This window comes from Hyperoodon ampullatus, assembly GCF_949752795.1.
Source record: "Hyperoodon ampullatus genome assembly, chromosome: 9".
NCBI classification, from domain to species: Eukaryota; Metazoa; Chordata; class Mammalia; order Artiodactyla; family Ziphiidae; genus Hyperoodon; species Hyperoodon ampullatus.
Genome location: NC_136922.1, coordinates 87,139,876 through 87,156,070, shown reverse-complemented (window position 1 = coordinate 87,156,070; position 16,195 = coordinate 87,139,876). Strand labels below are relative to the sequence as shown.

At 39.1% G+C, this 16,195-nt stretch overlaps 1 protein-coding gene across 1 annotated transcript; it reads left to right on the top strand.

Annotated features, from left to right (window-relative positions):
• Positions 1 to 13,754: 13,754 nt before the first annotated feature.
• KLF14 (KLF transcription factor 14) lies at positions 13,755 to 14,738 on the top strand (the record flags this gene model as incomplete). The annotated part of the gene is made up of 1 exon (XM_079710899.1): positions 13,755 to 14,738. The coding sequence occupies one exon, from the start codon at positions 13,755 to 13,757 to the stop codon at positions 14,736 to 14,738; it is 984 nt and encodes a 327-aa protein (XP_079567025.1).
• Between the last annotated feature and the right edge of the window lie 1,457 nt (positions 14,739 to 16,195).

Here is a 16,195-nt window from a genome sequence, read left to right as displayed (position 1 = left end):
ACAAAAATAATAATCCTACTGGGATTTTGATTAGGGTTGCATTGAATCTATACATCAGTTTTTGGAGAATTAATATCTTCCCAACATTACTACCCCCAATCCATGGAAAGAGTATGTCTCTCTATTTATTTAGGTATTTGCTGTCTTTCATCAGCATTTTATAGTTTTAAAGAAAATGCATATTTTGTTAAGTGTATATTTCATTTGGGGGTACTAAAATGGTAATATTTTGGTGATAAATAATAAATTTAAAAATAAAATTTAAAATATTTGATTTTTATTCATTGTTAATATATAGAAATACTATTGATTTTTATATCCTGCAATCTTATTAAAATTACTCATTAGCTCTGGTAACTTTTTGGTAGAGTCCTTGGAATTTTCTAAATAGACAATCATGTCTGAAAATAGACAGCTTTATTTCTTCCTTTCCAAGCTGTATGGCTTTCCTTGCCTTACTGTGCTAACTAAATCCTCCAGTATAATGCTGAATAGAAGTGAGAGACTGAAAATCCTTGGCTTGTTTCCAATCTCAGGAAAATCATTTGGTCTTTCATCATTAAGTACAATGTAGGGTTTTTTGTAGATGCCCTTTATCAAATTAAGGATATTCTTTTCTTTTCTTTTCTTTTTTTTTTTGCGTTACGCGGGCCTCTCACTGTTGTGGCCTCTCCCGTTGTGGAGCACAGGCTCCAGACGCGCAGGCTCAGCGGCCATGGCTCACAGGCCCAGCCGCTCCGCAGCATGTGGGATCCTCCCGGACCGGGGCACGAACCTGTGTCCCCTGCATCGGCAGGCGGACTCTCAACCACTGTGCCACCAGGGAAGCCCCAAGGATATTCTTTTCTATTGCTAGTTTTCTAAGAGTTTTTAATCACCAACAGATTTTGAATTTTGTCAAGAACTTATTCTACCTCTATTGAGATTATTATCCCAGTAATTTAAATTTTATTTTTATGCTTAGATCTCTAACCCACCTAGAATTTATTCTTTATATTGTATGTGGAAGTGACTGAACTTTATTTTGTCCTAAATGATTAACTAATTGTTGAAACCCTTTAATAAATTGTCTATCATTTCCCCACTCATTTGAAATGTCACATTTTCATACACGGAGCTCTCATAAATAGCTCTGTTTCTGGACCATCTCTTTTGTTCCATCAATTTATTGGTCTACTCTTATGCCAATCTACACTGAATCAATTACTAAACTTGATATGTTTTAATATCTGCTAGGAAAATGTTATTCCTGTCATTTTACTCTTCCAGATTCGAATCAGCTTGCCAAATTCCATACACAAACCTGTTGATATATTGTCTGGGATAGCCTTAAATTTATAAATTTGGGGGAATAATTACGTTATAGCACTGAGCTTTTCTGATAAGAAACAAATGTATTTCTCCATTTATTCAGGCCTTGATTTGTGAACTTCATTCTCGTGTACTTTCCTTCATGAAGATATTTATATATTCACCTTACCAATATCCTACTAGTTCTAAAGTTTCTGACACTTTTCTTTGATTTTTCCAGGTAGATGGAAATATTTGCCCAAAGTGACAGTTTTATATCTTCCTTTCCAACATTTATATATCTTACTCGTCCCCCTCCCTTTTTTTCCGTTATTGCATTGAACCAGGACATCAAGTTCAATGCTAAATGGTAGTGGTAGGGGCTACACCCGGATTGTTCCTCGTTTTAATGGGAATGCTTCTAGTATTTCATGAATTAAACATTATGTTTGTTGTAGATTTTTGGTAGAGACACCTTTTCAAATGTAGGACGCTTTCTTCAATCACCTGTTCACAAAGATCTCCTTTTTAAACTAGGAATATGTATTGCATTTTACCAACTACTCTTTTTTTTTTTTTTGGCACCTGTTGAGATAATCATCATTTTTTCTCTTCAGTGAATACAATGAATTCTATTAATGTAGTTTTTACTTTCCAACTACTCTTCCTCGCCTGGGATAAGCTCAATTTGGACAAGATGCAGTATTCTTTTAATACCCTGCTAGATTTCAAATGCTAACAGTTTATTTAGAAATGTTGTATTTATGTTCATAAGTGAGATCAACTTCTTCTCTTAGTCCTATGTTCAGCTGACTTCAGAACTAGAGTAATATCTACCTCTTAAATGAAATGGAAAGCTTCCAATCTGTTTTATGGGCTAGAACCACATAAATATAACATGAGAAATATCTGCTCCTTCATTCTGGCAGCTCTAGATTGCAAAACTACTTGGGTCTGATGCTTTTTTGGTGGGGGAGAGGGTAAATTTAAATTTATTTTTCCATTCATTTTAGGTGATGGTCCATAGTTTTTCTCCTTCTTACTGAACCAGCTTTGGTGATTTGTACTTTTATGGATCAAACATTTCATCTTAATTTTAAATTGCATTTATATGAAGTTGTACATAACAATCATTCAATTTTTTCCCCATTTCTTGTTCCTTACATTATTTATATCTTTTTTTCCCCGTAATCCAATTGACCAAGAATTTATCTACTTGATTGGTCTTCTCAAAGAGTAGTAATGGGCTTTAGTAATGAAGCCCAATTATTTAAAATTTTCATTAATTTCTAGTTTTATTCTTTTTCATTTTATTTCTTTGGGTTTATTTTTCCTGTTCTTTTTCTAGCTCTTCAAATGCTTAGTTTGTTTATTTTCACAATTTCTTTTTTCTACAAGGACTTGAAGCTGTAAACCTTTCCACTTGGACCACTTTGGCAGCACTCGCAGATCTTGAAATGTAATGTGCTCATGTGCTCATTTCCAAGTAGTTTGTAATTTCAATTTTAATTCCTCTTTAATCCAAGTTAATTAGAAGTGGCTTTCTCATTTTCAAGAGGATAGTTTTTGTCTGTTTGTCATTTTTACTATTTTTGTTGTTGCTGTTTAATAATTTTATGCATGTGGTCAGTGAATGTAGGTTTGAATGATTTCTACTTTTTTTGAATCTATTGACATTTTCTTTGTAAATATTCCATGTAAGTTTAAAAGATATGTATATCTCCCCATTATTTCTTGAGTATAAAGCTTCTTAACAATTGAATCTCCCATATCCTTATTTTTTTTTCCTACTTGAAATGTTAATTTGGTTATCTTTGTTCTGTCTGTTCTATTACTTAATTCTAAATTAGTGGGTCATTTTGTTTTAGGTACTTTAGGTAGCCAGCATATAGCTCTTTAGGGCTTGGGGTCTTTTCTTTCTTTCTTTCTTTTCCAATCTGTGGGACTCTGTCTTTTCATACGGTTACTAAATCCATTCACATTGTGATTACTGACACTTCTGGACTAATTTTTGCATCTTCTTTTGTGTATTCTGTTTACAATACTTTGTTATTGTTTCTCCTTTTTTCGCATTTCCCCTTTTGTTGAAAGGATGGTGTTTTCCTATTTAATTTTTTTTTCTTTTAATGGCTAGGAAGTTAGATATCCTATTTCAATTTTTCCAGTGTTTATTTCTTAAGCATGTACTTAAACTTGTTTTATAAAATCAATATATTCAATTACTGAATATAACTAGTTTCTCTCCAAACAAGTCAAGAACCTCTTCTTGCTTTTATTTTTCTCCTTTGCCCCTGCTACCTCCCAAGTAAAGATCATTAGGGATTTTAATTCCAGATTGCTTGCTTGCTCTCTCTCTCTCTCTCTCTCTCTCTTTCTGCACTCTCCTCAATCAATAATGATTTTAAATTTTGCCACAAGTTTTGCTGCATTTTGTCACCAGATTTTGTGTTCCTCACACCTTCCTCTTTGATTCATTTGTCATTTTCCTGAAATACATTGTTTAGTTATTCTTCCAGAGAGGGTGCTTGAGTGGTATATTTTCTGAACCCTTACATTTCTGAAAGTGTTTTTATTTTGCTCTCACACTTGAATGATGGGTTCACCTGGGTATAGAATTCTGAGTTCAAAATAATTTTCCCTCAGAACCTTGAAAGCTTTGCTCTACTGTCTCCCTAAATCCACTGTTGCTGAAGAGAAGCTTTCCCTCCTAATGGCCACATACCCCACTGCTCTCCTCCTCAGGGACTAGAAAGCAGAATAAAAGGGAAGTCCAGCTGGATGTTCCCTGAGCTGCTTCCCCAACCCATGCCACTTCTTAATCACTCATTCATTCAGCAAGTATTTCTTGTGCATGTAATGTTCCAGGCTCTGTACGGGGATTTTTAAAATAAAATACTTCATGCACATAGGAAAGTATAGAGAATAAATAACACAGCAAACAGCAGCGTACACACCACCCATATTGACAAATCTTACCATTTTGCCTTATTTAATTCAGATTTAAAATAAATAAATAAAACACTAAAGAATCTGTTGAAATCTCATTCCCTTTCCTCCCTCAACAGAGATAACTACTGCCTAAAATTTGTTGTTTATCCCACTCATTAATGGATTTTATTTTTAATATATGGATATATATGATGGATAACATATGGGTAAACAAAAATTAATAACTAATATTGTGCTTACTACCTGCCTACGATAGTCTGATCACCTTACATATATTAACTGGTTGTCATTACAACCCAATGAAGTAGGTATTATTATTATCTCCTTTTTATAAATGAGGAGTAACTTAATAAAGGTCACATAGCTGGTGACCAGCTAAGTGATGGCACCAGAACCTGGCAGCCTGGCTTCAGAGTTTGTGCTATTAACAACTATAACATGTTAATTTAGAAGTAATTTCCATGTACTTAACCTTCATGTACAGGCTATCATGCCTTGCATTTTTATGAATATTTAGATTGCTTCAAAAATTTGCAGCAAATGTTGCACTGAACATATTTGTAGCTGTCTCCTAGGGCTAAAGACAAGAGATTCTCTAAGGTGTCTGCCAAGGCATGAAATTTCTAAGTCACAGGGTACTTACATCGTCATCTTCACAAATTATTGTCAAATTGCTGCGCCAACTTATATTCCTCCATGTGAAAGGGGCGGGTCCTATGTCTTGTGCTGGGATTTGAATCTGACTTGTTAGACTCCACACATATTGCTGAACTATTGGGCCATTATACTATAGAACCTTCTATCACCCACTTTTTTCTGTCTTAATATAGACACCTCAGTCAAGCCTTTGCTCTCAGTCTCATTATGTAAAAATATTTACTGATTATTTACTATGTGCTAATTCTTCATGTCACAAATTATTTTTTTATTATTATTATTTTTTGCGATACGCGGGCCTCTCACTGTTGTGGCCTCTCCCGTTGCGGAGCACAGGCTCCGGATGCGCAGGCTCAGCGGCCAGGGCTCACGGGCCCAGCCGCTCTGCGGCATGTGGGATCTCCCCAGATTGGGGTACGAACCCGCGTCCCCTGCATTGGCAGGCGGACTCCCAACCACTGCGCCACCAGGGAAGCCCTCATTGGTTATTTTTTAAAGCTCACAACAGTACAGGCACTGAAAAGTATTTGAAATTAGTCAAATAAAGGCTCACCTGTTTTTCATAAGGTTAGGTATACTTAGCTTAGGCTTGTAAATTAACATGAGCCTGAATGTAACATGAAAGAAGTTCAGCTGGATCTAAAATCTAAAAGAAACTGACAGCTAAGAACATAGGGGTTTTATTAAGAATTGAAATTGAATCTAAAACGTTAGATTTAAATTATTAGATTATATCAAATAGAAAGCATTCAATGTTTATAATTTAATATAAACTGTTAGTTTAAAAATACTTTGATAATGACTTATTATCATTATACTAAAAATACTAAATAAAATAATTATATATGGCATTTGAGAAACTACCAAGAGTTGGAATTCCTGTCCTCCAGGAATATACATATAAAAATATATAACACTTTAAAAAAAATCCTTTTATCCTGTTGCTCAGCCAGGAATGCAGGCCAAACTGCAAAAGCATCAGACTCATAGATCCAAATGCCTATTCAGCATCTCTACCATGTCTACAAGGCACATAAAAGTCTCCAAATACAAACCCCCACTTTCCACCTCCTATATCCTGCTTCTTCTCAAGTCTTCCTCATCTCAAAATACAAAGTATATTCTTCCAGTTGTTGGGCTGAAATCTTAGAGTCATTAGTGAGTCCTCACCATCTCTCCTACCCTATGTCCAACACATCAGCAAGCAGACATCCCTCACTCTAATGCAAAAGACATCCAGACTTGGACCACATCTCACCAACTTCACTGCCACCACTCTGATCTAAAGTACCACCATCTTTTGCTTGGATTTCTGCAATGGCTAACTAACCTGTCACCTGTTTCCAGTATCGCCCACACTCTAGTCTATTCTCCACACAGCAATCAGGGTGAACCTGTAAAAAGTAAGTCAGATCATATCACTGCTCAAAATCCTCTCTAAAACTTACCATATCATTTTTTATACTGGTTTTCAAGGTCCTACATGACGTGCCTCCCACTCACCCAGATCTCAGAACTCATTTAACTCTTACCATGCTCTTCCCATCTCTTCCTCTTCACTTACTCTGCATCAGCTTGTGTTGGCAGAATAATGGCTCCCCAAAGATGTCCAAATACCCAGAACCCATGAATATGTTACGCTATTATAGTAGTTAGACCAAAAGATGATGGTGATTTGGATTAGGACACTGGAGGGAAAATAGACAATTGAATGGTCAAGGTCCATTTTGAAGGTAGAATTAACCAAACATTAGGATGAGTTAGATGTGGGGGCTGATGGAGAGGGAGGTGTCAAGAATGACACCTGGTTTCCTGGCTTGAGGAACAGGATGTATGAATGTGCTATTTGCCGAGACAGAGAAAAATACAGGAAGATTAGATTTGGGGGTAATAACCAATAAATCAGCTTTTGAATATATTAAGTTTGAGACATCTATGAGACATCTCAGGAGGGCTGGGTAGTTGTCAAGTAGTCATAGGGATATAAAGCTACCTGACATCTCTGGAAAATATATCTGGTGTAAAGATTATAATTTCATAAATTGTTGGTATATAGGTGTACTAAGTCATGGAAAATGTTAAAAGTGGGTAGACAGAATGGGTAGAATTGAGATAAGAGGGCATTGTACAGAATTCTGCAGAACTTTAAATTTTAAAGGTTAGGTAAAGGAAGATAGATGAACAGTTAAGACTGAAAAGGAACAGTTAGAAAGACGGAAGAAAGCCCAAAATAATGTAGTGCCACAGAAGCCAAAAAAAAGTGTCTCAAGGATGACTCAACTGCTCTGAAAGATCTATTAATTTGAAGATTCGATTTAGCAACATGGGCCAATGTTGATCTTTTTTTTTTTCTTTTTGAGAAAAGAGATTTTTTACTGTGATAAAATATACGTAACAAAATTTACCATTTTAAACCATTTTTAGGTATGCAGTTCAGTGGCATTAAGTACATTCACATCGTTGTGAATCAATATTGATCTTAACAAAAAGAATTTCTGTAGCAAAGTAAGGGCTAAATATTAGAGCGATTTTAATAATACATGAGGGTATGGAAATGGTGACAGAGGACATAAGATATCCATCTCTTGAGAAATTTGGCTTTAAAGGGGAATATGGCTATGTGACAGTAGCTAGAGGAGATGGAGAGTCAAGGGGGGAGTTTTTTTTTTTAATTGGAGATATTAGTCCATTATTGAATGTTGATTGAAATTATTCTGTAGAGAAGGAAAGACAGAAGATGATGGAGAGAGAAGAGATATGTTATCATTTGTGGACCTTGAGAAACAAGTAGTAATGGGGCTATAACTCATGAGAATGGACTGGCCTTTGCCAAAAGTGGGGAAGGAGACTGGTACAGATGCAATGGGTTTGCAATCTTTCTGGGAATGTTTGAATGTCTATTTGAGATTGGTAATCATGAATGAATACTGATACTAATCTGTCAGTTTATATATTCCTATTCATTTATTCCATATATATTTATATAATTCCTACTATGTGCCTCCTTTGAACCACTTGTGACCAAAGGGGTAGACAGGTCATCCTTTCCAGGCTTTCAGGAACATCTCTTTGACGATGCTCCTGGAAGCTTCTAAATAAGCTTGGGAGAGATATCATTTCTGTAACATTTACTTCAAGCTACAGTAAACACTACATTGAGGAATTACCCTTATTCTACTTTCCATTTCAAATAATCCTCCATTACTTCCAGAGCAAATTCCTAAGAGGTTACACAATATGCACTGGTTACAGATCAGCTCAAGTGATAGAACACCACCTATATAGAGACCCCAAAGTCTTCTCATCAACTTAAACAACTGACGCTCTGTCCATTATCCAGCGAATTCCTCAACCCCAAGAAACAAGAAAACTCCCCTCCCTATCCAGAGAAACTACCTATGTATAAGGCATCTCTTCCCTGCCACTTCCTCCAACTATGCTTCTTTTCATACAGAGGAATCTCTTGGGAGGCCCTTCCCAGCGGTTGAAGACTGTGTGTCTTCCACTGGAACTGGAAGAGCTCCTTCAGCCACCTCCAAATCAGTATTAGGGCCCCAACCCCAAGCCCACGAGCCTAGAGCCTGTGAGCCACAACTACTGAGCCCACGTGCCACAACTACTGAAGCCTGTGCGCCTAGAGCCTGTGCTCTGTAACAAAGAGAAGCCATCGCAATGAGAAGCCCGCACACCGCAAGGAAGAGTAGCCCCCACTCGCCGCAGCTAGAGAAAGCACAGCAACGAAGACCCAACGCAGCCATAAATAAATAAATAAATAAATTTATTCAAAAAGAAAAAATAAGAAAGATTGGAAATTAATGTGTTAGGTATTTAAGTTGAAAAACTTTTTTTTAAAAAGGTGTAACATGTTAAACTAGACAAAACTGTGAGAGACTAATAAAAATAAATATAGAAATAAATATAGAAATTAAATATATTTTAAAAGAAACGGATATGATCAGCAAAAGCTGACTATTTGAAAAGATTATAGACACACTTCTATAGGTTTGTCTTAAAGTGTAGACAAACCTCTATTGTCTACATTTTAAGACAAACCTGTTAAGACAAAAAGAAAAAAAAAGAGAATTCACAAGTATGTAATATCAGGAATGAAAAGGAGGATATAACTACAGATACTGTAGAGAATTTTTAAATAATGAGGGAATTCTGTGAACCACATACCAAAATTTTAGAGGCTTAAATTTAATACCTAATTTTTAAAGAAAAAAAAAGTGAATTAACAAAGTTGACTCAAGAAGAAATAGAAAATCCAAATAAACTAATAATCATGAGAGAAACTGAACTGAATTTTCAAAATATGATGGTTTCACAGATGAGACTTACCAAACTTTCAAGGAACAAATAATACCTATCTCATACAAATCGTTACAGAAAATAGAAAAAGAGAAACCTCTAAATGCATTTTATGAGAGTGGTATAAACATGGACAAAGGTAGCACAAGAAACGAAGATCATAAGCCAATATCATTTAGGAACATAGATCCTAAAATAAAAAGCACTTGCAAATTGCATGAAGTAGTGTATTAAAAAATAATAGTACATTATGGCAAAACAAGGTTTATGTCAAAGAATGCAAGGATAAATCTACGTTAGAAAAATCTATCAAAGTGACCCGTTACTTTAACATATCAAAGACAAAACCGATAATCATCTCAAAAGTTTTAGAAAAAGCACTTAACAAAATTCAATGTTCATTTCATGGTTTTAAAATATTCCTACTTCAAACTCAACTGGGATAGAAGGGGACTCCCTCACCTTATAAAGGGTTTCTACCAAAAACTTATAGCAACTACCATAAATAATGATGACACATTAGAAACATTCTCAACGAGATAGAAATGGGAAAACAATGCTTGCTCTCATTCTTGCTATTTGATGTTATATTGGAGGTCCCAGCCCATCCAATGACATAAGAAAAGGAGATAGTATTAAGAGTATTATTTAAGGATAATATTATCTACATAAAAATACAAGAGAATTTGCAAATAAACTTAAACAGTAAGAAAGTTCAGCATATTTGCTAAAACAGGATTATTCCATGAGAATTCCCTGGCAGTCAAGTGGTTAGGACACTGCGCTCTTACTGCCAAGGGCCCGGGTTCAATCCCCAGTTGGGGAACTAAGATCCCACAAGCCGTGTGGCACAGCCAAAAAACCCAGGATTATTCCCAAATCAGTAACATTTCCAAACAGCAGCACTGACCAATTTAAAAATTTTTTAATGAATCCCACTTGAAAAAGCAACAAAAACTGTAAGGTACTGAGGAATAAATCTAACAAAGAGGTACAAGAGTTTTATATGCAAAGTATAAAATGTTATGGAGGGATATGAGGAAATCAGAATATTATTAATGTATTGGATGACTCAATTTTATAAAGATGTTATATCTCCCAAAATTTAACCTACAAATTTAACTCAGCAAAATACTGAGAAGATTTTTCAATGGAAGTTGACAAACTGATACTAAAGTTAGTATGGAAGAGCAGAAGTCCAAAAAATAGCTGGTACAGTTTTTTTAATGAACAAATGGAGGAAATGCCCTTCTATAGGTGAAGACTTATTATAAAGCCATAATAATTAAAACTTTGTAGTACTGTCTCAGAATTGGTTTGATCAACAGAAAAGGACAAAGTAGGAATACATCCATGAATGTACAGAAATTTAATTTATAATCACAGTGGCATTACACATTAATGGGAGGAATGAAAGACTGTTTAGTCAATCAGGTCATGACAACAGGTTTTCCATGTGGGGGGAGGGAGAATAAAATTAAATTCCTACTTCACACCATTCAAAAAAATAAGTCCTGGATGGATCAATTTTACAAGTGTGGAAAACAAAACTTTAAAACATTAAAGGAAAAAACATAGGAGGCTATCTTTGTGGCATCACGTGTGGAGAGTTGTCTTTAATATGACATAAATGACACAAACTATAAAGAAGATCAGTGAATATGACTACATTTTAAATTTTCTATAGTTCAAAAGTTATTGGAAGTTAAAAGAGAAGTCACAGAATGAGACAATATAATGTTAATATATGTGAACTCCTACAAATCAAGAGGGAAAAAGATGAAAACATACACAGCTCACTGGATAAACGGATGAAGACTATGAAAAAACAAACCACAGACTCAGAAACCTTAATAGCCAGTAAATATATGCTCAACCTCGTTGGCAGTGAGGGAAATTCAAATAAAGCGATGAGATACTGAGCTTTAAAAAAAAAAAAAATCAAATTGTCAGAAATAAGAAAAGTCTGAATCTAGAAAGTAAGGGAAGGTCATGTGAGGGAAACAAGAACTCTCATACACCGCTGATGGGTGTATAAATTGGAGAACCATTTGGCAGTCTCTAATAAACTGAAAATGTGTGTGTAACCTAGCAATTCCCCATATAGGTAGATAGAGAAATTCTACCTACCTATAGAAGACACATGTACACATATGTTCACATTAGCATTGCCCTTAATACCAAAATATTGGCAGCAGCTTAAATATTCATCAATAGGGGAATGAATAAACCCAGCACATTCACATGCATGGATCTACAATATAGCAATTAAAATGAATGAACTGGATTTATATTTATCAACATGGAGAGAAAGAATGAAAACATACCATGAAGGAAAAAAAAAAAACAAGTCACAGAATATGCTTAGTCCAACACCACACCTGTGCATTAAAAAAATCAGAACAGTACTCTGTATTTGTATGGGTTCATATGTAGTAAAAGTATAAAGCCTAGATTTAAAAGTTACATACCAAATTCGTGATAATGTTTGCCTTTGGAGAAAAGGGTGGAGAATGGTTTTGGGGAGGAGTGCAAAGGGACTTCAATTTTATCAGAATGTTGAATAGTTCAATTAAAAAAAAAAAAACAGACCTGAAGCAGATATGGCAAAATGCTAACATTTACCAATTACATGAGATAGGTGCATGGGTGCCTGTAATACTCTCTCTGCATTTTAAAATAGCTTTAGATTTTTTTCTAAATAATAATACTTTTTAAAAACAGCTAGTAAAGAATTCTATCTGACAGAATTTTAATATGTGTAGATTAAGAGTTAATTGTCTAAAATTTTGAAGCAAGCAGCTTTATAATAATTATCTGTTTTAGAATAGAATCTCCATAAAGATAACAAGGCTGACAAGATCATAAAACTACTGAAATGAATAAAGCAGATTCTATAAGTGTCAACATGGATAGTTCTCAAAATCATACTGAGGGGAAAAAGTAAGTTGCAAAATGATATGTACACTACTGTACCATTTATAAAGAAAATTTAAAATATATAAGCATGGACATATATATTTACATATAAATATATATAGGTAATTAGGTAATAAAGAATAATAACACTGCTGGAAGAATACACACTTTATGATACAGATTACCTAGGCAAGTAAGGAGAGAGAAAGGTGAATGAAACTGGGGAGGAAAATAAGGTGACATTCAACTCTATCTGGAATTTTTAATAAAAATAAAAAACCTGAAGCAAATGTGACAAATATTTCACATTTGATTACCCTAAGAAGTAAATACATGAATGTTTGTTATTTTTGAGATATATGTATTTTTAACGTTCAAAAGAAAAAGTACTGAAGAATTGCAAACAAACTGCACATAATTCAAAAATATGTAAGTAAAGCTTGTATACATCAAAAACGATGCTATGACTATTTTTAGAAATTATCCTGTTTTCTTTTGTGTTTTTAATTTTTTAAAATTCAAAAGAAGAAAATAATGAAAGCAGTGCAGAAATGTAAACATATACATACATATATCTGATTATATAAAGAGAAAAACCTCCACAATCACAACACACTATATGAGCAATTCTATATAAATTGCTGCATTTTCTTATTTTTAATTTTTGTCAAGAGAAAAAAGATATTGCCTAATTGGAAACGTGACTTTCTATTATTAAAATTGTGGGAATCCATTTTAATGTGTTTATCTCGCTGCTAGTCTATAATTTATATTACAGCGTGGAAATTTGTTTGTATGCCTGTGACAGGTTAAAGCAGTTTAAACATGCATTTTTCTTTCGTTGGTTGAATAGTTAAATCGTTACTCAAAGGATTTTAAGTTTCAATTTCAACCATGAGGGGATTCTTTGCTTTTTTTCAAGGTTAAAAATGTTTCTGGTTCAAAATGCTATTAATTAATGGCTACGTAGTGGCTCTATTTAGGGAATTGGTACCGACCCTGGGTTAGCAGTGGAACTGTTAGATGAGAAAACTTTTTTTGATGAAGACTCGGGGATATTTTAAATTCGATCTGACAGCGGTAACAGAAGTGAAATGTAATTCCAGCCCGCTTAACTAACAATCGTAATTATGAATAGAAAGACATGTCAGGTATAAGCATTTTTTTCCCTTAAAAAAAAAGTTTCTCGGACTCCGCCGGACACCCAGCTGGCGGAGGACCAGCGGGCGAAGGGGGGGCGAAGCCGGCAGACTGCCCAGAAGTTACGATCGGGGAGTTTTCTCTTTATTAAAATTACCTGGCTCACCAGCAGAGGCAAGAACGCGAAGACAAGATAATTTCTTAGGCTGTTAAAAATGACTTAGCCCGGTGGGCCGCGCGTTCCGAGGGGGTGTCCTGCGGCCGGGGCGGGTCCCGCCGCCCCCGCGGGCTCCGGTGCGTCAGGGGCGCGTCAGGCGGGGCGGGCGCCGCACGGGCGGCGGCGGCGGCGGCGGCGGCGGGTGGCGGGCGGCGCGCACCGGGCCTCCTGCTTCTCGCTCCGAGGCTGCGGGACGGACGCTCCCGAGAACTCTCTCGCCCGCGGCCGGCCGCGCTCGGACGGCCCGCGCCGGCGGCCCGGCGGTGCCAGCATGTCGGCTGCCGTGGCGTGCCTGGACTACTTCGCCGCCGAGTGCTTGGTGTCCATGTCCGCGGGTGCCGTGGTTCACCGCCGCCTGCCGGACCCCGAGGGCGCGGGCGGAGCGGCAAGCTCGGAGGTGGGTGCGGCGCCGCCGGAGTCCGCTCTGCCGGGTCCGGGGCCACCGGGGCCCGTGTCGGTCCCCCCGTTCCCCCAGGTCCCCGCCCCCAGCCCCGGCGCGGGCGGCGCCGCGCCCCACCTGCTGGCTGCAAGCGTCTTGGCTGACTTGCGCGGCGGCTCTGGGGGGTGCTTTGGAGAGTACTCGGGGGAAGATCTGCGCGCCTCGTCCGGTTCCTCCGACCCTAGCCCGTGCTCCGGCCCGACCCTGTGCTCCAATCCGACCCCGGCCACCAGCGCGGCCGAGGTCTCCGGACCCGTGCACTCCTCCGGCGCGCTCGCGGTCCCTGGCGCGCCAGCCATCCCGGGAGTGCCTGCCCACCCTGGCGCGGTCTCCGGCGTGGCCCCTGGGGCGGGCCCCGCCCCCGCCACGGGTCCAGGCCCCCGTCGGAGGCCAGTCACACCTGCTGCCAAGCGCCACCGCTGCCCCTTCCCGGGCTGCAACAAAGCTTATTACAAGTCATCGCATCTGAAGTCCCACCAGCGCACCCACACGGGTGAGCGCCCTTTCTCCTGCGACTGGCTCGACTGCGACAAGAAGTTCACGCGCTCCGACGAGCTGGCCCGCCACTACAGGACGCACACGGGCGAGAAGCGCTTCTCCTGCCCCCTCTGCCCCAAGCAGTTCTCCCGGAGCGACCACCTGACCAAGCACGCCCGCCGCCACCCAGCCTATCATCCCGACATGATCGAGTACCGGGGGCGCCGTCGCACTCCCCGCGTCGACTCGCAACCCGCCAACCTGGTGGACAGCTCCGGCTCCGTCCCCGGGCAGGTGCCCAGCTTCACCACCTGCTTGTCTGACAGTCATTGCTGTTAGTTGTCTCCTCAAGGACGATCCCCCAGGCCATTGTCCTTGCTTTCTCTCTGCCCATCCCTCTTTCCCAGAGTGATTAGACCAAGGCACAGACTGGCTTCTCCGCTCTGAGGGTGGGTCCAGGCAGGCACGTTGGACTCTGGGGAGGGACTGTGGGCCCGAAAATAGCAGGAATCCTTACAACACGTATATCATCCAAAAAAGGGGGGGTTGCCTCAAGACAGCCCCCAGGAACTGATAAGAAGGGATGAACCCCGGTACTCTCCAGAGTCCTGAAGAGTCTCCCTTCCATGGGAACCAGAGATGTGAAACTGGAATTCTCAGGTGCCTGAGGAGCTCTCAGTCTCAAAGGACTCTAGTGTCTTACCCACCCACCAGGGCGGACCTTGGAGAGGGTGTCAGGGGTGGCAGTCTTGGAAATGTCCAGGACTGGGATGGTGAGAGGCCTTTGGAAACAGAAATGATTTCTATTTCTGTAAACAGCAATGTTTACTAATGTATTTTTAGTGTATTTTAAACAGGGATCACAGGTTGATAGGAGGTTGATATCCCTTACTCCCCAACTGCCCCAGCTACCTCTGCTAGGAGAGGCCATGTAAGAGTCCATGTGGATGTGTGGCTGGGAGATGCTTCTTGGTGTCTGGGGGGTGGTGTGAGCCTGTTTGCAGGTCCTGTTGCAAGGGTTGGACTTGTGTCGTAGCTTTTCTTCTAATTTGAAGTGCTACTTGGGGAAGTAACTTCCTGGCTCACTTGCAATGAGATTGGTTTAAAAATTTGGAAACAATCATAAACGCACCAGAAATAAAAGGGTGATCCAGGCTAGTTCCCACTTCACCAAGAGGGCAAACCCAAGTGACGGTGGGTGAGATAGGTCCAAACCAAGACCTTTCAGAACCATTGTTAATGTTCAGGGAAGTAGGGGTTTTTGGTCCCAGCTGGCCACACGCCCAAGTAACCTCAGGTGCGGTAGATTCTGTTCATTTCTTAGTGGCTAGCTAGGGGGTTATTTCCCTTGGGGTCTGTGCATTTTTGTTTCTGCAACAGGTGAGTTGGTGGTTTGGGGAGGGGAAGGTGGGAGTGGCTTCTTTCAAACAGCTAGCTGCTCTGGATTTGGGGAAGGGACAGCAAGGTGAAAGTTACTGTCAAATAGGAGGACCCTTCTCCCCTGACCTTGGAGCCCCTCCACGTTAAATCCTCAGGACCCCTCTCCCCCAGTGCAGGAATTGAGCATCACCAGTATTTATTTTTCTCTGTAAGTGTTTCTGCTGCTATGGATGAAATTGTCGGCCACTCTGCTTATGTATGTGTGAATGTGTATACATGTGACCCCTTCATTAGAGATGGGGCTGAAAGGCATTTCCTGATCTGGTAAAGTCCTCTTTAGCCCCCTCCTGAATATCTTGTCATAGTCCATCAATCATGTTTGTGGAGGATGCCATACTCTCAAAGGACCATAATAG